Raw genomic sequence first — 22,136 nt, forward strand, 5'->3', positions numbered from 1 at the left:
GGAAAAAAAAAACTCGGTTTTTATTATTTTGTATTATTACTATTATTTTTGCATATTAGCACTATTATCCTTGCCTCTTCAGCATGCAACATGCTAAGAAACAGTAATGAGTAGCAATAAGAGACATGACTATTTTTGGTAATTGCAATCATGAATTCAGAATATAGTACAAGAATGGTTAACATACAAGAGAGGCTTTCTACACTTATGAGATGAAAGGGTCTCTACAGTACCCACGTATCTCTCTCTGCTTCAGTAGACTCACAACCCATGAAGGGAAAGTCTTCCTTAAGAGTTCTCCCCAAACTTTCCTGTCTATCCAACGAATACAATGTATATCTGGCAATCCATATTGGTAACCAGCTAGCCAAGTCTGATGGTATAAACAAGCTCTATTATATTGAAGATGATTGTTTGTTTTTTTGGGAGTCATGAGATTCCTGAGAACTGATGAAAAATCTTGATGTGAACTCAGATGTCAGAAGATAATTAGGTCAACTTGTTTGGTTACAGTTACTTTTTGTGTTCTAGGATTATCCCATATATATATTTGCTAAAGATCGCTATTCAGACCTTCACCCTAATTAGTTTTATGGATCTATACTGACCCCATAATAACATGGATCGGATCATACCGAGTTGAACAAAAGTCATTCAATTTTCACCGAAAACAGTAATAAGTATTAAACACCCCCGTGTGAGTGGCCACAAAGAGGTAAGAGGAGTTGAACTCAGAACCACACGTTTGCTGAGGTGAAGGTCCCTTGCCAACTCGACTACCCCTTAGAGTCAAGAATTATTCTGTAGAACCTGAGGAAGAAGTAGACAATTGTTTACTTCTGCCATAAAAGAATGTAGATAATTGTTTACATCTGCCATACATTCTTCTACAACATCTCTCATATGTCACTCCCTTTCTCCTACAATCAACAAGGACAATAATAAATACCATCTTAAGATGGAAAAGCATATTTAATTATATCCCCTTGATCTAAGTCTTAAAGCATAATAAGGTGACACACTACATGACACATCCCAACTGTTTCAGCATTCCTATCCTCAATATTGAAATCTTTATCTTTTAAAGAAATATATAAAAATAGCGTACTTGGTGCACAAGGCTCCCGCATGTCTTTTAAAGAACTATATCCTTCGCTATTTCATGCTCTATTTCAAATCTAACATATAGAAGACCTAATGAATTCTTTCAATTTTTGCAATCTAAAGAAGAAGAAGAAGAAGATAAGCTCTTAGGAGAAACTAAATAGGAGGAGAAGTGGAGACAACAATGACAAGTAGTCAACAACACCAATGTAACTATCAACAAGGCAGTTTTCATAGAGTGCAAGAAACCAAAGAGAATTAGGTCATTAGAAAAAAAATATTACAAACCTCAACCTTTTGGTGAGAGCTTGATAAATTAGCTGAAACTTGGGTAGTCACCATTGTAAACAAAGTATTAGCCTAGTTCAAATATAGCACAAGAGAACAAGGAAAGGAAAGGAAAAATATGAAGATCTAAAGAGAAGATATGATGAAGAAGGAGATTATAAGAAAACAACCAACACTATTGTAGAGAAAAACAGGTAGGCAGTGGTTTCAATTTTGTTGCTAATTCTCTTTTCTGATATCAGTTTTATTTGATAGTTGAAATTTGAAGTGTTTTTTTTTTTTTTTTGTTTGTCATGATAAGAATATTTCTAACCATATAATTTTGGAAAATAAAAATAACTAATGAAGTAAAAAAAAAAAAAAGTACCTGTAGCTTGGTTTCTTCATATACAACAGTCCTGTATTCCTTTTAATTCAATTTCTATCTTCTTTTTTCCTATCTTAGTTCCAAAAAAAAAAAGGGAAAATAATAATCCCTACTCTTTTTTCTAAATAAAAGATAGAAAGGGACAAAAGAGAACGTATGGATGGACAACATCATATGTGGCCATGGATTGGTACTTCACAACCATTTATTTGGCCTTCAGATTATAAGTTATAAGTCATAGAGCATTTGCTTCGATTCAAAAGTAGTAATTTTATTCTTCAACAACCGTTTATTTGCATTATCCCCCACTTTTTTCCCCCTAAAGATCAGCAAGAATATATTAAAAAGAGGGAAAAAAGAATATACAAAAATAACTTTTAGGCATACCTAGACGGATATAAAATTTCAAAAGAAGAAATTTGAAAACCCACCTTTGGCATTGCCATCAACAGAAAACTAGATCTCATATCCGAATTAGACTTTCTTAAGTTGTTTTCTTCTGTAATGAAATCTCAGCTCGTTTAAATAATTAGAATGGGGGAGGGATTGTCCTGCATAACTCTTTCAGTAACTGACTCATGGAAAAATATGCCTGGAACTTGTTAGGAAATTATAAATCCAAAAATAGTTGTCTTTACTTTTTTTTTTTTTTTTTTTTTTTTCATTTCACATTTTATTGGTGGCTTTGATATTAGCCATATTTCTCATTTGGTTGGCAATTCAGAGTACACAATTCATCTCCAATTTTAATTTTTTTTTTTTTCAAAATGAATACTGCAAATTTCTTTCTTTCCATGGAAAAAGGTAATAACAAGGTTATGCAGGTGTACAGTGTGCTCAACAATTCTAACAGATTTCTGTTTTATTCTCCTTACATCATAGGATCATCTGATCCTGACCAATGATACCAATCCTTCAATCTTGAGGTCACCTGATGGAACAATTATATTTTCCCTTCATTCTTGCATTCAATAGTCACATAGGAAGCATGCATGAAACAAGCATAGTTTAGGACCCTTTTGGTTTTGTTCATACTCAAACTACTTAGTAATAACCTGACAAAGCTATGTTACTTAAATTAGGCAAAGCTATCTTATCATTATTAATATTATTATTATTATAAAATTTTAAATATTAATTATTTAATTATTTAATTATTTATTATTTAATAATTTAATAATTTAATTATTTAATAATAATATAATGGATACATCTAAGCCAAGCAAGATTTACTGAGAAGTCAAATAGAGACCCCACAAAGGGGCGAGAGACAAGGGACCCATGAAGGGCCAAACAAGACCCACTGAGGGGTTGGCGAAGCGGGCCCATTGTATTGCACTATTGTGTTTCTACCAATCTTGTATGGTCTGATCCACACATATAGAATCCATCAAAGGGTCTTTCTTGATGTGGTTTCCATATATGTGGATCAAGGATGAGAATGAGAATTTCATACGAGAACCTGATCCGCTTTCTATTTTTTTAAGTTTGGTCATAAGATGGTCGATCCAATTATCCTCCTGGACATACGCTAAAAAGCCCAACTAAGTTAGTGCCTGTCACTTGGCAAGAAACCTATCCCCAAACAAACTTGTAATCAGACTTTTTCCCTTCCAAATAATGAGGTAATCAAATCGGCTTGATTCGGTCCGGAAAAAACGTAGAATCGATATATCCATGTGATATTGCCCTGTTTTGATGATCGGGCGGTTTGACTCGTTGGAATCAGGATGGATGACTGTGGGTTCTGATGTGAATCGGACGATTCCAGGTCTAATTCACCGATTTTTTAAGAGAGAGAAAGATCTCGTCTGCAACCTTTCCGGCATTTCTGCCTCAAGTTCCTCTCTCTCTCTCTCTCTCTCTCTCTCTCAGTTTATCCACTGCCCTTTCTCTCCCATGCTTCCAAGCTTCAACCGCTTTCTCTCTCCAGCAATCTCATCTCTTGTTCGTTGCCATCACACCCAATACTCAAGGCTTCCCAATATCAGTCAATCTGGATCTCGAGAATGGCAGGGGAAGGGGAATGTAGGACGTTGATAGGTGCAGCGACATGGAAATCCTTGGAGATCACAGGGGTTTCTCTCTCGGCCTTTCAGGTTTTCCACCATCTCCCGTCTCTTTCTCTCCTATTTAAGTAACTTATGCTCGTTCTCTTGCAAGGTAATGCAATTCATAAATTTTTATTCCCAGTTGGTTTTTATGCTTCACATTTGATTCATACTCGAAGAACCCAGAAGAGAAAAATCTGAACTTAGTTTATGGGTAGCGCGAATTTCAGAAGTTGCAGGCAGGAGCAGGCCTGCACATTTGAAAATTATTAGTATGAGACTTGATTATCCGTTGAAGTGAAAGCTTTCGACGGATTTTGAATTTCAACTTTAAAGAAGATCCAATCCAAAGCAACTAGTAACAGAGATAGAATCAGAGACACCAAAGAGGTGGGTGGGTTGGAAGTTCAGGTGGGTACCGGGGTGGGGAGCAGGGAAATTGTATGTAGGGCAGCGTGGGGAGGGGGCAAGGGGGAGCCAGAGAAAAGGGAGCGGGAGAGTAAAAGGTGAAATTACAAAAAGGCGTCTGGATCCTCTTCAACTCTCAGTCTCTCTGGCGCATCCAATGGTTGGATGGACATTGTAGTGCGTAAAGGTCCCACAGCTGTCAGATGCATACTGGAGGGGCCGGTGAGATCCAGATCCCTACAAAAAGGAGAGAGAACAAAGTTGATAAAAGGAAGGGTTCCACTTAGAGGACCCTATGAGAGGGCGTAGGAATAGCACCGGTTACACATCTTTCTTCCTTATAAAAATATCCTTTATTTTATTTATTTACTCATTTTTTTTCTGATAATAACTTGAAGTTGATAAGTAATATAAAATGGGAAATGAATATTGTTGTACCCGGGTTGGTTACAAACATTTTTCCTATAATATAAAGTATAAACTAAAGAGAAGACATTACCATTAAAAAAAAAAAAAAAAAAAAAAAACGAGAGAGAAGACATGAAGCATCACCAAATAATTAATAATCATTCAATAAATCATGAAAACAAGAAACAAATCATCAAGGAAACAGATCTGCCAATAGACGTCTCTAATTTCAATCTCCTCCTAAGTCCCGACTGATCTGTTACACGGGTTAGGTGTGGCTTCGTGTAATCGGAGTTTACCCTTTGGCCTGAACCGTAAACCCACGCAGGTTTGAGGGGTTCCTCAGTAGAAAAACAATAATAAGGAACATTCATGCTTCAAATCACCAAAAAAAAAGTTCCAAATTACCATAATGTTAGGGCTTAGTTTAGTTTAGTTTTTTTTTTCTTCTTCTTCCAAATTGTAATCCATTAGTTTTATTAGTTTAAATTCTAATTTTAAGTAAAGGGTGGGGGAAAGAGATAGACACACACCTTAGATCAAAACCTGACCAAGGCAACCAAGGTGAGTGCCAAGTTGTAAAAAATTACGTGCACACCTTGCCCGTTGCTCATATTCATGTGCCCTTGTCGCAAGGTTACGCCTTGACAGCTATGCTTATTCCCATGATTCATTATCTTTTTATTGCTTCTATTATTTTCACAGCAAGGATTTTGATAAGCTATGTACCTTCTATATAAATATTTTCTTAACGGATATTGATTGAGAGAAGATATAAATAACTATGCATGATTGATTATGGATAGCAAAAGATAGATATGTTGATTTCTTATGCTTATTCTTTTTTCTTTCTTAGTAATTAATAAAAGGGAAAAAGAATTGTGTCTGGAAGTGTGACCTATGCTAGCATTCCCATGAGTTTATCTCTCTCCTCTCCTTGTGAAAAGACTTCTCTGCCCCTTGTTTGATAGGGGAGAGAGATGCATGGGGTGTTGGCATAGCTAGGTCAAGCTCCTAGACGTCCCTTAATCAAAATATCTAATCACATATAAAAAAAAAAGTTAATCTTGATTAATTCATATATTTTCCTAATTGAATTATTTATTTGGATTTTGCAGAAAAGTTTATTGGGAAAAATAAATTCTTCCAATTGTGTGCAAAAATTGGTTTCAAGACAAAAATCTAAGCGAAGAGAGACAAACTGAACAAGTCTAGACCAAAAACAGTAATGGGGTTAGAAATTACTCCAGTTGAGATAGATACGTCTCCAATATCTGCTACTGTTACTATAACTGAAACATCCAACAGTACTACAATATCAGAACACCACAGTCAGAGAGGAAAAACTATATGGAGGAAGGTCTTAGATGTGAAGGAAGCCAAGAAACAAGTTTCCATCTCTGTGCCTATGATCATTACTAACTTATCCTTCTACCTCATCACATTGGTGTCAGTAATGTTTGCTGGTCGCTTAGGACAGTTGGAGCTTGCAGGATCCACCTTGGGCAACTCTTGGGCAACTGTTACTGGAATTGCACTCACGGTTAGTAACTTCATCATAACTCTTAAAACAATATCATATTTTCAATGTTTCTTCTTTCACTTAATTGTGTTCTTTCTTAGCTTTTCACCTCTGTAGATCTGTTTTATAATTTCTAGCCATACTCTCTCTCTCTCTTTCTCTAGGCCCATGGAGAGTTGAACTCTTGACATCTTTATTGTAAGGAATTGGTCTTTGATTGCCAATTGAATTACCCCTTGGGGTTTCTCTCCGTCTCTCACACTCACTCACACAGATGAAATGACATCATTGCCCTCCTATGTGCGAAACTATTCTGTCGCCCCTCATTGGTGCTCTCCTTTATTCCGCATGCTTATTGAACCCTTTTCTATATATTACATATGGGAGAATCTTGTTGTAAACAAAGTTAGTGGAAAAATAAATTATACAACCTTACGTTTTTTGCCTTTCTAATATAACTCCTTTTTATCTCTTATAATAATGTTAATCCTATCATTTCACATGCCTAGTTAAAAAAATGTACATAGTTTAATAATGACTAATGGCAAATCATTTTCAAATATTATTAAAAACCCTTTGTTACCCTAACATAGGGGTAATCAAGAAAAAATTATAATTTCTCACTTCACCATTTTAGCCTTTTAGGGACAACAAGCTGCACCCATTATATGTAGAGAAAAGTAGGCAAACATTATCACAACTATGTGAGAGAGAGAGAGAGAGAGAGAGAGAGAGAGAGAGAGATGATTTATAAATTACTAAATGTTTTATTAATCCAAAATGATGGAACATGTCTTTGATTTATTTAATGTATCATAATTTATTAAATGCTTTATTAATTTAATAAATGTTTTTCAGACAGGTCTGAGTGGGGCACTAGAGACTCTTTGTGGTCAAGCATATGGAGCAAATGCTTACAGGATGTTAGGAATTTATTTACAATCATCAGCAATCATATCTTTCATATTCTCAGTTGTTGCATCCATTTTGTGGTTCTTCTCAGAACCCATACTAGTTTTGCTTCATCAAGATCCTCAAGTAGCACAAGTTGCCAGCATCTATTTGAAGTGCTTGATTCCAGGGCTATTTGCATATGGCTTTTTACAATGCATCCTCAGATTTCTCCAAACACAAAGTGTTGTTAAACCACTTATTGTTTGTTCACTGGTCCCACTGGGTATCCATATTGGCTTAACATATCTATTAGTTCACTTGACTCCTCTTGGTTTTAAGGGAGCACCAGTAGCAGCAGTACTATCCTTATGGCTATCAGTTTTTATGTTGGCTTTCTACCTGAAGTACTCAGTGAAATTCAAACTTACACTGGAAGGTTTTTCAATGGAGTCCATTCATCATTTGCTTCCCAACATGAAGTTGGCACTCTCTTCAGCAGTGATGGTGTGGTAAAGTGATATCTACTCTCAATATTCCATTTATTTCCACATTAATTTCTATGTTCAAATAGTGCTATAAGGTTAGTTCCACCAATCAGATTCATTTAGGGAGAACAAAAATAATAAATAAATAGCGAATTTTGGATCAATTATCCATACATGAATGCTTCACATACAGTTTCATGATGACACATGCCCTTTCGCTTCCATAATGCTCCTTGCTGCCATTAAGACTGCTTAAAGGGGCATTTGTAGAAAAAAATTGAATATATGCCATCAAGAAACTAGGGTGAAACAGGGTCGGGTTTTTAAAATCCCAGCCCAGCTTGTCCCTGATTGACATTGATCAGGCCTGTTTGGGCCAGGTTCGCCTTGATTGGCCTTGATTTTTTCTAGAGTTTGGCTGGCCCTGATTGACCTGGCTGCCCCTGTTTTTTTCCATTTGTATCTTTATATACACTAAAAAGAAAAAGAAAGAAAATGAGACATCATCAACATCAATCATTCTTAAAAGGGGAAATATTGAACATTTGAGGTATACTGTTCTAGGAAATATTGAACATTTTTCTAATGAACTAGTTTATAATACTTTGGTAGTCCATTCATCTCATAAGTATAATTTTTCTTTCTTGAGTTTATTCTTCCAGCTTGGAGTTTGGTGTGTTTGAACTTCTAGTATTACTTGCCGGATTGATGCCGAATTCAGAAACCAAGACTTCACTAATAGCATTGTGGTAAGATTAAACATCCTTTACTGTTGTATACTTTTTAGACATTATAAGGCCTAAAAATATTTCTGCCCTTCTGGGTTGTTGTGCAGTGTGATCACAGAAACTGTCTCATATATGTTGACCTCTGGACTGAGTGCAGCTGTGAGGTAATGTTGGTTCAGGTTAGGATTTGCAAATAGTGTTTTGTTGGATATACTTCTTCCATCATAACCTACTTGAAATATGGAGGCTTTTGCTGTTACAGCACTCGCGTTTCGAATGAGATTGGGGCTGGAAATATCAGTCATGCAAAGAAAGCCATGATAGTGACAATAAAGCTCTCCGTTGTTCTTGGTCTAACAATTAGTATATCTCTGATTGTGGCTCACAATCTATGGGTCAGCTTCTTCAGTAATAGCTATTTATTAAAGGATGAATTTGCTTCTATCACCCCCTTACTTGCAATCTCAATGTTACTAGACTCAGCACAAGGCATTTTGTCAGGTTAAAGTCATAAAACTTTCAATAAATTTGGATAGTTATCATATCTTCCATAACACATCGGATGTGGGTAGCTCGATGTGGAGACTTATTCTGATTTGGTTCTGCAGGGGTGGCTAGAGGGTGTGGATGGCAGCATTTGGCGGCATTGACTAACTTTGCGGCCTTCTATATAATTGGCACACCAATTTCTGTGGTCCTTGGGTTTAAGGCTGGCCTATACACAAAGGTGAGCCAACCAAATTTAAGTTACTAGCTACATTGTCATCCAAATGGATGAAGGCATAATTTCATGATCTCTGGTTGTGCGCTCCTTGTGCTTAAATGCTGGGTTGTATGGCTCCTAATAACTTTGCTTTTGTGCAGGGCTTGTGGATTGGACTGATTTGTGGGCTCTATTTCCAATGTTGCATACTCTTAGTGATTACATTCTGTAACAAGTGGACTCAAGTGAAGCTTTCTGAACATTGACCGTGAAGACTTATGTAGCATACACAAAGAAAAGTTTCTCAGTTTTAGCTAGCTAGGCACATAAATATTGACAACCCAAAAACTAGCAAGAACATTTTTGCATGGAAAAAACCTATAACCATGCAAAATTGCAGCTTCCTTGGCTAGATTCTTGTAAAAATGAGATTTTAGTGTGAAATAGCATATATGAATGAAAGTTTTCTACTCATACTAAGTCTTTAGGCATCCTTATAGAGTTATAGGTAAGCAACAGAAATAAGGATTAAAAATAGAAATTCTAAGATCTTCACAGGTCTCCAGCAAGGAGACTCCTTATCCCCATTCTCTCATCCTAGTTACTGACACTCTAAAAAGAATAATGCCCAAGGCTTTGGAAGATGAGCATGCTCAGGATTTTGCCACAGCAAAGAATGGTTCTTGCCTTTCCCTCTTTGTTACCATCATTGAAACCCTTATGGCCTCATCTTTTGTGGTGCTTCTCAAAAACATGTTTCTTCTTATGTTGTATTCTGAGATCTTTCAAGGCACCCTCGAGACTTTGGGTAAATTTTTTTATATATTCCATAGAAAGCCATGGGGAACTCCCACATTTGGAGAAGCAAGCTTGTGCCCTTGGATATAGTATGGAAACTATCTTGGGTAAGGAAGAATCCAATTCTTCCACATTCAAATTTCTTAAAATGGAAAATGTGGTATGGCAAACTTGTAAGAGAATGGTTTGTGATATTTCTGTTATATCAAAAACCATTCTGTTTTCTATAAAAAGAATCCCCACACAATCTAGTGGGGATCTCATTCAAAAAATGTTGGTAGTGGTATTGGCTATTGGCTATTGGCTGTGGATTATTGCATACTTTTCAAGAGACAACACTATAGCTAGTGTGCTAGTATTGTGTTAGTATGCCACTGGTGTACGGTAAGATAGCGGACATCACCAATGGGGGTACATGATGGGGTACTATACAGGAAGGCCATGTGGGTTATTTCAAAAAGGGGAAGAGATAGATAGATTATTGGGTTCTAGCTTACGGTATATTGGTGGCATACCCAACCTTTTCCCTTAATGTAAATACTATTTTAGAGAAAAGTATAGACAAAAGAAATAGTAAGTTTTGTATTGAATAATAAGATAAAGATTTGGATTTACAAAGAAAGAATAGAGTAGAAGCTAGTATGCCACTGGTGTACAGTAAGTTAGCGGACATCACCAATTGGGATACATGATGGGGTATCATACAGGAAGGAAATGTAGGTCATTTCAAAAAGGAAAAATGAGATAGACACATTGGGTGCTAGCTTACGGTATACCAATGGCATATCCAACCTTTTCCGCTTTTGTAAATACTATTTTAGACAAAAGTATAGGCGAAAGAGATATAAGTTTTGTATTGAATAACAAAATAAAGATGTGGATTTCCAAAGAAAGAATAGAGTAGAAGCTGCTCACATTTTTTTTCTTGGATAGGAAGCAACCTGCTTACATATATAAACCTTGATGCACAGGTTCAATTTTCCCATCAGCAGAGGCATACAAATATGAAAGTACCCTTTCAATTATTTGTCTGCCTGCAGTTGAGAAAATTTGAAATCGCGCATTTTTAAATTGTTTTTCTTCCATTATTGTAGTTACAGAGACTGTGAAGTAAGCAAGTGGAGAGAGATGGAATTGCAGAGGAGAGAGAGAGAAAGAGAGAGAGAGAGAGAGCAATGAGAATAGGAGAAAAAAAATTAAGAACGTAGACCAGTTTTGCCAGGGTTGCTGTATATAGAATCAGATTTTTTGGGTTCTGGGATTCTAGGTTACTGTCTAAAGCGTTTTGTCATAGCCCGCCCACTAAGAGCCCACAGGCCTAGCCCATGAACTTAGGCCATTAAGCTAAGTAAGACCCAATTTTTAGAGAATTCCACCGAAGTTCTCTAGTGTAGTATAATTTCATTCTTCTCAAACTCACTCTTATGTTCACTTATTCTCTTCCCAAGTCCCTAAATGAATGTGGTTAGGCTGACTTAGTGCTAGTGGGAATGCTAAGTGTTGGTGCAGTTGCTTAGAAAGGTCTAAAGCCGTGACAGTTTGCTCTCTATGGCTACATCTAGTTTCCTCTCTTTTACAGTTTCCTAATTTTGGACCTGGTGGGTCTATCTCTATAATAGAGCTTTAGAAATACACATGAGCGAGTACGTGTAGGAGTTGGAACAAATTTTTTTTTTTACCAAAGTACCACATTGTGGCCTTGGAACATGGTTCCTCTATTTTTGGTTGTTCAAAACTTTTTTCCATAATTCTCTTTTTGGCTCAAGCGTACTAATGATGTGGTTCTTTTTTTAAACAGTTGGCTCATATCACTGTGATAAATAAAAAATAAATCTAACCTCTCTATCTCTAATATTGGCATTAATATATTTATGTTTTTAAATTATTGCTTATTTCTTTCTAAAAAAACACACACACACACACGCACACACATGAGCATGTGTGCTAACCCATGCAAAACCAGTTAAACATATATGGCTCTTGGTTTTCTTCCATGCATATGTTCTCTCATTTGGGCATTGTCATATTTATTATAATTCTCCTCAGATAAAGCTCCATAGTCAAGATGGTCACATTTTAATTGATCAAGTTCATCACATCTAAGACCTCAAATCAGGCTTGAATATGTATAAAGGTTAGCATGAGCCACGACATTTGATTTGATTATAATAGAGGTGGAGTTGGCTGGCAAAGTAGGTGCATCAACTATATGTTTAGATATTCTTTAATTCTTAATTGTGCAATTCTCTCTGTGCATGCGACATGTGTACATTTTCAAAATCAAACAGTTGTAGAAGTTTAAGGTATTTGAGGCATTAAATAGATTTGAATTCTAAAAAAATTTTACAACTATTGGATTTTGAAAATGTAGAGGTGTGGCATGCACAGAGAGAATTGGACAAGCATTACACGATTAATAAATTAAGAATTGGAGAGAATCAAGATCCATTGAACATTTTTAGTCTTGCTTTAAGAGTCAGCCAGATCGTATAGATATCAGCCGAGACTGATACTGATTTTGGCCAATCCCATCTCAGTAGATCAATACAGACAAGGATAAAAAAATCTATTTTATTTAGGAAAACAGTGATGCATCTCCAACCCAGATCGATACAAGCCAATTCAAATCGATATCAGCCAAGGTAATATTGTATCCAATACCGATTACTAAAACACTGCTTGTTGGTAGACAGGTGCTTCAAGTTTCTTAAGTTGGAGAGATCCGGTAAACTTTCTGTGACAAAACTAAATATAATAAATCAAAATTTTTGAAGAAACGAAAGAAAAAGAGAAGGTTAGCTCAGACGGATGAAGGGAACCAAGAGAGAGAGAATCCTAGATCACGATAGGATTCAGAACTTCTCCTACCGTGGTATAGGCCCATCATGTTTAGAAAACCTACAATATTTAACACTTTCCATAAACTGCAACCAAAAAATTCCAACCTCTCCAATGATTCCAATCTATTAAGGTCTTACTCTCCTTTAGATTGACACACCCGGTAATAGATAGATGCTTCAAGTTTCTCGAGTTGGAGAGATCAGGCAACCTTTCCATAGATATGCAATTACTAAAATCCAATGTCTCCAAGGATTCCAACCTATTAAGGTCTTACTCTCCTTTAGATTGACACACTCGGTAATGGATAGATGCTTCAAGTTTCTCGCGTTGGAGAGATCAGGTAACCTTTCCATAGATATGCAATTACTAAAATCCAGTGTCTCCAAGGATTTCAATCTATCAAGGCCTGGAATATCCTTTAGATTGATGCACCCAGCAGCAGATAAATGCTTCAATCGTCTCGAGTAGAGAACTGGCAATGTTTTTATAAACTCACATCCAGTAAAATCCATCCTCTCTATTGATACCAATCCACAGAGCCCTATAATCTCCTTTAGATTGACACACCCGGCAACGGATAGTTGCTTCAGTTTTCCCAAGTAGAAGAGATCTGTTATTCTTTCCATAGATATGCAATCATTCAAATCTAACTTCTCCAAGGATCTCAATCCAGTGAGGCCTTGAATCTCCTTTAGATTGGCACACCCGGAAATGGATAGATGCTTCAAGTTTCCCAAGCAGGAGAGATCCAATAATCTCCATTGCTATGCAGTCCAAGATTTCTAGCATCTCGAGTGCGGCAAACAGTCCCGTTATTTGCATTAATGATGCGCACCCCTTTATTGTCAAATGCTTCAAGGAATGCAATCCCGCATGGCCCTTAATCTCAAGTAAGCTCACGCAGCCTTCCATTTCTAATACCATTAGTTTTGAGCAGCCCGTGAATCTTAATTCTTTCAGTTTCCTCAAGCTGGATATTTTCCCAATTTTTGTTAATGATCCACAGTTCTTCATTGTCAACAGTTGTAGAGAATCCAACCCTTCAAGGCCTTTAATCTCTTCTAATCTCTGACAATTATCAAGACTTAATTTCTCTAAATTTCTCAGCCCTGACAATTCTGGCATCTCCACTAGATTTTCACAATCATCAAGACACAATACCTCTAAATTTGTCAGGTTTGAAAGCCTTGGGAGTGATCTCAAAGATCTGCATCTCATAACATTTAAAATTTTCAAACTAGAAGGAAATTCTGGGAGCGATTGCAGTTTGTCACAGAACCTTAAATCAAGTGTTTGGAGCGAGGAGAGGCTAGAAACTGTCACTGGTAGGCTATGAAAATTATTTCCACCTAGTCTCAAGGTTTCCAAAGAGGATAGCCACCCTAAAGCATCCGGAATTGCTCCATCCCTCATATAACAAAAACTGGCATCAAAAGTCTCTAGGTTTTTGAGAAAACCTATGGAATCAGGTAACTTGTCCAAACCTTCACATTGATGTATGTTGAGGTTTCTGAGAGAAGTCAACCCCCAGATGACATATGGTAGATCCCTTAGTTTCGTGCATCCCCTCATATTCAATATGACTAGCCTCTCAAGACTGTTGATGGATTCATCAATCTCAACCAAATTTTCACAGTTTTCAAGACTCAAGATCTCCAAGGGATGATTTAGTTCAGGAGTCTGGTATAGGTATCGACACCCTCCCAGATTCAAAACTTTTAGATTTTTTGCCACCTGTGTGCAAAAAAGAGAGAAATTATTAGAGACTAAGAAAAAAAAAAGAATATGATTGAATGCATTAAACAAAAGAGAGAAGTTTCTTTGCAACCTTGAGGTACTTCCAACCCATCCAATTAATTGTAACAAGACTATATGACAGGTCAAGAACAACAAGCTTCACTGGATCAAATTTTGTTAGTGTAAATTCCCAAGGGCATCCTTTCCATCTAAGCCATATCAGATCTGAAAAAGAAGGTCTGAAGTCTGGAGCAAAGTGCGCATAATCAACTTGGAGTAACCTGAGTTTTTTCATTCTAATAAATCCTTCACTCATCAAACATCGTTGGCTTCTTGAACTGCCTCCGAAATCAATACACAACCCTTCAACTCTATCCGTCCCCTAAAACAAATAATTTCAAATAAGTATGAAATACTATAACCAGAAATTGCTCATGTTCATGGTGTTTTGGTGAAACTGTTGTGCTTTAACAATCACTTGTCAAACATTGGATCTGGTGAGCCAACATTAATGAAGGCCCCTTCAATCTAATTTGTTAAAATTTTAACCCAAAATGAGAATGTTATTGGGACCAATAGCATATCCAAAGGTGTAAAAAACTGCACAAATGCAACTAAAATCTAATACAAGACAATAAAAGTTTTAAGGCAGTTTCGTAGTTTTTACTTTGAACAAGTTTTCTTTTATATGCTCATATAGGGCTGGAACTTCACATTGAAATGAGTGCATGATCCTCAATAAAATTAGACCCCACCATGTCTACCACTACTGTGCAACAAGAAGTTCACCAACCTCCATGACATTTATATTTAGAAAAAGAAAAGAAAAGAAAGGAATATCCATATATCAAGTTTATGAAACCTTAAAAAATAGTTAACTTATGCTTGAAAACATCATTAATAATTGGAAGCATAAAATAAAGTGTACTGACCATTTATTGACAACCTACCGTATGTGAATCTAATACTTCCAAGGCTTCCTCATGAGACCACAACCTACTTCGCCCTCCAAGCACCTTACGGCTTTCATGACGAATGATTTCCTTTCCAAGATCTCTAAGCAGATCATGCATCTTTAATTCATTATTTTCACCAATCTTTACCAAAGACTTTTGGCAAAGAACCTCAACTCCTATTCCAGGGTAAAAGTTACACTGTTCCCATATGAGACATGCAATATTTTTATCCATTTCAGTGAAAAAGCATGCAATATCAAGAAATATCTCTTTTTCCAAATCCTTTAAGCCATCATAACTTATTTTCAACTTTTCCAGAACTTTATCATGAAGAAAATCACCTTGCAACATCTTTAGTGTATCTAGCCATGCTGATTTTCTCATACCAAATAAAGATGAACCGATAACCTCAAGAGCCAAGGGAAGCCCTCCAGTATTATTTACAATGTCTTTTGAGAGATCTAAATGGTCGTCCGGAGGTTGGTCCCTTCTGAAGGCATGCCTGGAAAATAGTTGAAGAGAATGATTTTCATCCATTTCATTAGGCTCATATATCTTATCCACTTCATGACTAGCTAAGATATGCCCATTTCTTGTTGTGATTATAATCCTACTTCCCAAACCAAACCAACCACGCTTCTTGATTAATGCCTCTAATTGAAAATTTTCATCCACATCATCAAGAATAATAAGAACTTTTTTCCTGCAAAGTCTTTTACTTATCACATTAATTCCTTCATCTACATTCATAATGTTGGGTCTTGCTCCTTTCAATATATTAGAGACCAGTTGATTTTGCAAATCGACAAGTCCCCTATAATGTTGAGAGGATTCTCGAACATTTGCAAGAAAGCTACATCCTTCAAAGTGATGCGAGATTGTATTGTAGACAACCTTGGCGATAGTAGTCTTACCAATCCCAGCCAGCCCACAGACTCCCACAATCTTTATATCTTCAGATGTAATGTCTAACAAGTTCACCATTTTTTCTACATGAGATTGGATTCCAACCAGGTCATCAGGAACAATCTGAAAATATTTTCTTAATTTACAAGAAACTTCTGCAACAACTAACTTAACTAATGTCCCTTCATGCCTGTCCAATTCAAATCAAGAAGAAATAATTAATTTAGAGAGCACACAAATAAAAAAACAAAAGGAACCATAAAATTTTAATTGTAAATCAATAATTTGAACTGAAGTAAATGAGATAACTTTAATTACATGTCTTTTTTTCCCCCCAAATTCATTTTGAATGGAAATAAGGCAAATAGATTAGTGGGGTGCCAAAAACTTTGGCTCGCAATTTAAGGGGGGGAAAAAGTTATCATTGGTTAAAAAAGGACAGGTGAAGACCAAGAATAAGCAAGATCTCATTGCCTTTTTATGGCCATAAACCCATGTTGCTCTTTCAAGTGAATGGCTATTAAATTGGCCATCACATTTCCAACACCCCCCCCCCACCCCAAAAAAGGGAAAAAGGATCGCAACATTAATTTTCTCACTCTTAGATTAAAAAAAAAAAAAGAGGAAAAGATTTGTAACTTTGAAAATGGCATTGGAAATTGTTGGGAATGCCAATAATCATCTACTTGCAGCAGATTTATATAATAATAGACAAAATGCTTCCTGCATTTCTATATTAGGAATAACTTTTTAGCTTCGTGGATTGATAATTTGGAAGGTTATCGTTGGATGGCTTTAGATACTCCCTAATAGCCACTTATTAAATTTGGTGATCTATCTCAACTATATGGGCCACCATATATGAGTTTTTCCCTTGACTTTTCAGGGTCAGAATTTTGCGGAGAAAATTTGGTCATACTGATTCTCTCTCTTCTCCCTTTTCTCCCTGAATCTGGTAAGAGATCTTTCTTTTTCCTCTTCTCTCTCAGCTCTCCTTCATCACAGTTTCTCCCCAAAGCTGAAATCCATTCTTATGGCAAGCAATTATGATTTGCTTGAATCTCAAATTCTTGCACTTTAACCTTGCATGGAGAGAAGTATGAAGAAATTTTGAGAATGGATTTCTTTTTTTTAATCTCTGATCGAGTTTTTTAGAGCTTGCTGATAATACCAAACATCTATGCAATATTGTACTGGGTATGATGGAAGCTTTAGAAAAGGAATCAAAAAGGAAGAACTGGTGTAGAAGAAGAGATCAATCAAGATAGGATTCTGCTGAGAGGAAATAATGACTTGGGTCCACTCTCAAAAAAAATTTCTTTCTCTAAACTTTTGTCATTAGACATAGGGATATCTGATGGGGTTTGGGATTTCACTAGTCACCTACTCCTCTTCCTCTAACAGAAAGGAAAACAAAATTTTAAAAGACACCAAGACCCTCACTAAAAGGGAGGAAAGAGAGGACTCAAAGGGTAAAGAATGACCAAAATTCACAATCATTTGGAATGAACTCAAAAAAGAATTCCAGGCTGGCAATCAAACTTCAAAAGATACCAAGACCCTAACTAAAAGGGAGAAAAGAGAGAGAGAGAGAGAGAGAGAGAGAGAGAGAGAGAGAGAGAGAGAGTAAAGAATCACCAAAGTTCACAATCATTTGGAATAAACTCAAAAAAGAATACCAGGCTAGCACTCAAACTTTTGCAAAAATAGATAATATTTTTGGTAGTTGGTCATTAGCAAGGGTGTTTGCCAAGTAGTTCCACTGTCTATAAATATGATAAAATTTGGTATTGGATTCAAAAGTTCTCTCAGAGTAAACACAAGTATATCAAACATCACAAGGAGTAAGAGAAATGGAGAAAGCATTAACCATCGAAGACAAGACACATTCTACAAGAACATCATGGAGATCCAAATTAAGACACTGCTGCAACTCATCCAAAAATATATCCATTTCTGCAATTCCACATTTTGGCACACATTTCCAAGTAACGGAATTCTATTCTTTTATGCAAAAGAAAGAACATTCATTTCTTCCACAATATATGCTATGGCTTGTGTGACCATGAATTTTGAAAAGGCAGTCAGAAAAGGACCTTTCATCATTTCCTAATTACTGCCTGCACCTTTACCTGGATCTGGGTTTCTTGATGTGAATTGAATGTTTAATTCTATGAAATAAATGTAGTAAACATGCTTTATTTTCAAATCATGCTATTATAGAGACCATGGCGGGAATGTCTCAACAGGAGACACGTGGTCATACGTGCAAAAAATGAGTCGGGTCATGTGGTGCTCTCTAATGTCCCAAAAGCATATGTCAAAGCCAAAAAGGGAGTCGCCACCTAGGATGATGGGCCTAGGACCCAAAATAGAATTCTCTCCAAAGGCAGAGAAAAGACTTTGACTCATTGCAAGATAAGAGGAAGGTCACCATACAAAACTTTGGACAAGCGTCAAATTACGAGGGGAGAAGGTAGGCACCCGCCTCGCCCAACCCGAAGGTCGGTCTTCTTCTTCTAGACTTGTGTAAACCCTGCTTGCTAAATCAATACTAAGTCATAAGTGGAAGCCTATTAGAACGAGTCCAAATGTTTTACCCTAACCAAGTTTCTAGATTTAGATGTACGTCAAATCAAAGTGGGTTCAAGTGTGTGTATGAGTATACATATAAGCATAGTACATGATATGGTAAGAACATTTACATAAGAAAAGAATGACATATATAAAATGGGAATACATGCATAAGTGGAGAACAATCTCGAAGGAGAAACATAGAACAAAAGAAAATTGACACGGTATCAAAGGAACACAATATTGGAACTGGGCTAGACAAGCTCATGCATGACTCTAGTTAGGCATAGTTGATTAGGAGTATCTACTTTCCCATTGGTGGTTTCCTTCAGGTGAGGTCACGCTCATCTCCATCATGTACTTAGAGGAGCATTATCAAAGGTAGAGACCTCTTACAAAAAGGCCTTTTGTAGGTGATTGGTAATGGGTCTTTAATCAAAAATTGGGAGGACCCTTGGGTTAAAGCCTTGGGGGGCTTCAAGGTGTAGTCCCCTAGACTTGCTCTTTGTCTGAATTTTGGGTATCTGACCTTATTTCTTCTCTTGGCTAGTTGAATGCTACTAAACTGAGACCACTCTTCTCCACTCAAGAGGTGGGATGTATTTCGCAAATTTCAATAAGCACTGAAAATTATCCAGATAAATTTTGTTGCAGTCCCAACCCAAAAGGAGTCTTTACAGTTAAGTCTGCTTATAGGCTGGCTGAAGCCGGATTACCTTGAGTATCACCTTCAACAAAAAAGATCTCCACTATTCAAAAGCTTGTCTGAAAAATTATTTGGCACTACAAGATCCCTCCAAAGGTTCAAGTAATCATTTGGAAGGTCTACACAAATGCTATTGCAGTCATGGCTAATCTTAAAAGGAGTATTGTATCTTCTGAACTCTGGCCCTCTCTATGGTTGTATGTAAATCAGTTAAACATGCACTCTGAGTGTCAGTTGGCTCAATAGGCGTGGTTTGCATACGTGTTACTACTAGATAATATCTTGTGGAGATGACCTCCAAAGAAGACCAAACTAGAGTAAAAACAGTTTTTAATTGCACAGCCTACAAATGCTATGGCTCTGTTACGGTCCTGGAAGAACTCAACCCCATAAATAGGCTTACAAGGTGGGGGGGACCCAAGACCATATCAACCCACATCAATTCTCATATGAAATCGATGTGGAATCAGCCCCCATAAGCTGCTATGGGATCGTTACAGGCTCTTTAGGGTATTTGGAAGCAGCAAAATGCTTTGGTTTTTGAGACCTCCTGTCCCCCTTTTAGGGAGTGGATCGTTCCATTGATATTAGTATTGATGAAGTGTTGAGGGCCACCTCCTCGGATCGTCTATCTCATAGGGACCCCCCTCTCTCATGACAACTCTGGCTCCTCCAGTATCTATCACCTCATCTATTTGGATTTTTTTTATTGGGTGAATAACTATTCAGATATTGTTTCTCTTTTAACCCAAGGCCATGGACTTATGATGTATTTGTTCAAATGGACATAGAAAAAAAAAACTGGATTGGATTGCAACATATCATATGTTCCCCTCTTTAATTATGGTCAGTGAGGCTCGTGCAATCAAGTTGAGAATGAAGATGGCTCTGCTTGCTGGGATTAGTGTAGTTCATATCAACTCTGATTCTCAAGCGCTTGTTTGTTACCTAGTTGACAGATCTACTCAACCGCCAATGGATGTTTCTGTTGTCACTTGTGACATCCAGTATGTTAGTCGAGAGTAAAACTCTCATACTCTTGGTTTAGCTTGTTGAGCGTTAGGCTACACACGGTTAGGTTTTTGGGCCACTTCCTTTATGGAAGAGCTCATCCCTATTGTAAAAAAATTTTGAGGATGAATAAAATTCCACCCATGAGAAGTTTGCACCAATAAATAAATATATAATAAAAACTGCATATACCTAATTCATTTTTTCTCTTGATGATTTACCTTCCGCATTTATCAGCCTGGTAACATGATTTTTTAAGGACACATCCTTACCCAACAGTATCCTACTTGTTGTCACCCTAGTTGAATGCAATCAATAAATATGGGCGAAAAATGACTAAGTTTATATTCATGGTTAAGCCTGATATAGTTAAAAGAGGAGGGAAAAAAAAAAAAAGAGAAAAGAATAAAAATTGACTACATAGTAATCGATTCTGAGCTCTTGTCATATTCAAACTAAAATAGGGACTGCACCCAAAAAAAGGGAAACTAAAACAGGGACGGTTGGACTTACCCGTTAGCGATTTTCTTCAACTCCAAACCTGTCAATCCCCCAACCTCTCTCAAAGCTTCTTTCCACTGCTCTATGATCATCTGATGGAAACTGTTGTTGTGTTTCCGAAGAGCCTCCGCATAGCTCCCAGTGAAGTTACGCACGTCCGAGGGATCAACATCGTAGAAAATGGGAAGGACAAGTTGATTCATAGTTTTACTGCATTCAACTATCTTGACGAGCTCATTAAGGCACCATTTGCTAGACGCGTAGTTCTTCGAGAAGATGGGGATCGAGATTCTCGATTCCTCGATCGCAGATAGTAGCTCTGGGCCAATCTCCTCACCCGTGCAGAGTTGTTCATCGTCCTTGAAAGTGTGAATTCCAGCATCATCCAACGCATTGTAGAGATGACCGGTAAAGGTATTGCGAGTGTCTTCACCTCTGAAGCTCAGGAACACATCATAACTCCAACCAGATGATGGCCTAGAAGGGCCTGCCATCGAGATGTCTTCTCCGAAACACGAGTCTTTCTTCGTTTCAAAGAAATATTAACTCTTCGATTGCAGACTGATGCAACTACAATCTTGCAAGCTGCTTGATTTGCTCGCGCTATGCTATTCTTCTTTATAGATGGATTCAATTCCTATCAAAAGTCTTCGAACCGACTTTCCCTTCACTCACGCCGAAGGAACTTTCAACTTTCCTTCACCTCAGGGCTTGAGGGTACTGTACTCGGATGGGACCCGTGGCATTTTCGTGGCAAGAATGAAATGTGACTATGTGGATAATGGATTCCCGAAACCCGATCATCATTTTGTCATTCGTTTCCACGCCTTGTAGAAACTTTTGCTTTTGCTTTTGCTTTGGATTCCAATTCTATTTTCTTCTTTTCACACTGATTTTCTTTAAATTGTGGTCCATCAACGTTTGAACACGGGTGAAAGTTTGGCCCCACAATCTCAACTTGCCTTGGTCCGTTTTGAGCCAACACGACTGGGGCCAAATTTTTTACCCTAAGAACGGGTTAGGGTTAAAAAACCCCAACCTTGAGGCCTTAACCTTGTTCAATCCGATCTAAAATTTAGCCTTGAATTTTTATATTAGAATTTAGAGTTCCTATTGGTATTTTATTTTTTATAATTTTTTAATATATA

At 37.0% G+C, this 22,136-nt stretch overlaps 2 protein-coding genes across 4 annotated transcripts; one reads left to right on the forward strand and one right to left on the reverse strand.

Moving 5' to 3' along the window:
* The first annotated feature begins 1,462 nt into the window (after window positions 1-1,462).
* Window positions 1,463-9,432, forward strand: LOC122071588 (protein DETOXIFICATION 18-like). Of its 2 annotated transcripts, none has more exons than XM_042635978.1 (8): window positions 1,463-1,586; window positions 5,745-6,169; window positions 7,007-7,551; window positions 8,190-8,276; window positions 8,363-8,419; window positions 8,518-8,756; window positions 8,864-8,982; window positions 9,120-9,432. In XM_042635978.1, the coding sequence occupies exons 2-8, from the start codon at window positions 5,855-5,857 to the stop codon at window positions 9,222-9,224; spliced, it is 1,467 nt and encodes a 488-aa protein (XP_042491912.1). In that variant the 5' UTR covers window positions 1,463-1,586; window positions 5,745-5,854; the 3' UTR covers window positions 9,225-9,432. The 2 variants fall into 2 exon arrangements, with proteins under 2 accessions (XP_042491912.1, XP_042491911.1); XM_042635977.1 differs by lacking the exon at window positions 1,463-1,586 and adding an exon at window positions 3,600-3,858.
* A 2,881-nt stretch (window positions 9,433-12,313) lies between these two features.
* On the reverse strand, window positions 12,314-21,726 carry LOC122071584 (disease resistance protein RUN1-like). Of its 2 annotated transcripts, XM_042635973.1 has the most exons (4): window positions 21,001-21,725; window positions 15,285-16,386; window positions 14,426-14,716; window positions 12,314-14,331 (listed from the first exon to the last, which is right to left on the reverse strand). In XM_042635973.1, exons 1-4 carry the CDS (start codon window positions 21,480-21,482, stop codon window positions 13,234-13,236), a joined length of 2,973 nt encoding a protein of 990 aa, XP_042491907.1. In that variant the 5' UTR covers window positions 21,483-21,725; the 3' UTR covers window positions 12,314-13,233. The 2 variants fall into 2 exon arrangements, with proteins under 2 accessions (XP_042491907.1, XP_042491908.1); XM_042635974.1 differs by lacking the exon at window positions 14,426-14,716 and having other exon boundaries at window positions 21,001-21,726.
* Between the last annotated feature and the right edge of the window lie 410 nt (window positions 21,727-22,136).

This window comes from Macadamia integrifolia, unplaced genomic scaffold (genome assembly GCF_013358625.1).
Source record: "Macadamia integrifolia cultivar HAES 741 unplaced genomic scaffold, SCU_Mint_v3 scaffold_270A, whole genome shotgun sequence".
Taxonomy (NCBI): Eukaryota; Viridiplantae; Streptophyta; class Magnoliopsida; order Proteales; family Proteaceae; genus Macadamia; species Macadamia integrifolia.

Bases quoted from the DNA above. Each gene is read 5' to 3' on its own strand.
- LOC122071584 (XM_042635973.1), bottom strand. From the start codon at position 21,482: ATGGCAGGCCCTTCTAGGCCATCATCTGGTTGGAGTTATGATGTGTTC. The intron at 16,387-21,000 runs GTAAGTCCAACC...TGAATTGGACAG, and splicing joins TTGAAGAAAATCGCTAACGG to GCATGAAGGGACATTAGTTA. The intron at 14,717-15,284 runs GTAGGTTGTCAA...TATTTGTTTTAG, and splicing joins AAGTATTAGATTCACATACG to GGGACGGATAGAGTTGAAGG.
- LOC122071588 (XM_042635978.1), top strand. From the start codon at position 5,855: ATGGGGTTAGAAATTACTCCAGTTGAGATAGATACGTCTCCAATATCT. The intron at 6,170-7,006 runs GTTAGTAACTTC...AATGTTTTTCAG, and splicing joins TTACTGGAATTGCACTCACG to ACAGGTCTGAGTGGGGCACT. The intron at 8,757-8,863 runs GTTAAAGTCATA...TTGGTTCTGCAG, and splicing joins AGCACAAGGCATTTTGTCAG to GGGTGGCTAGAGGGTGTGGA.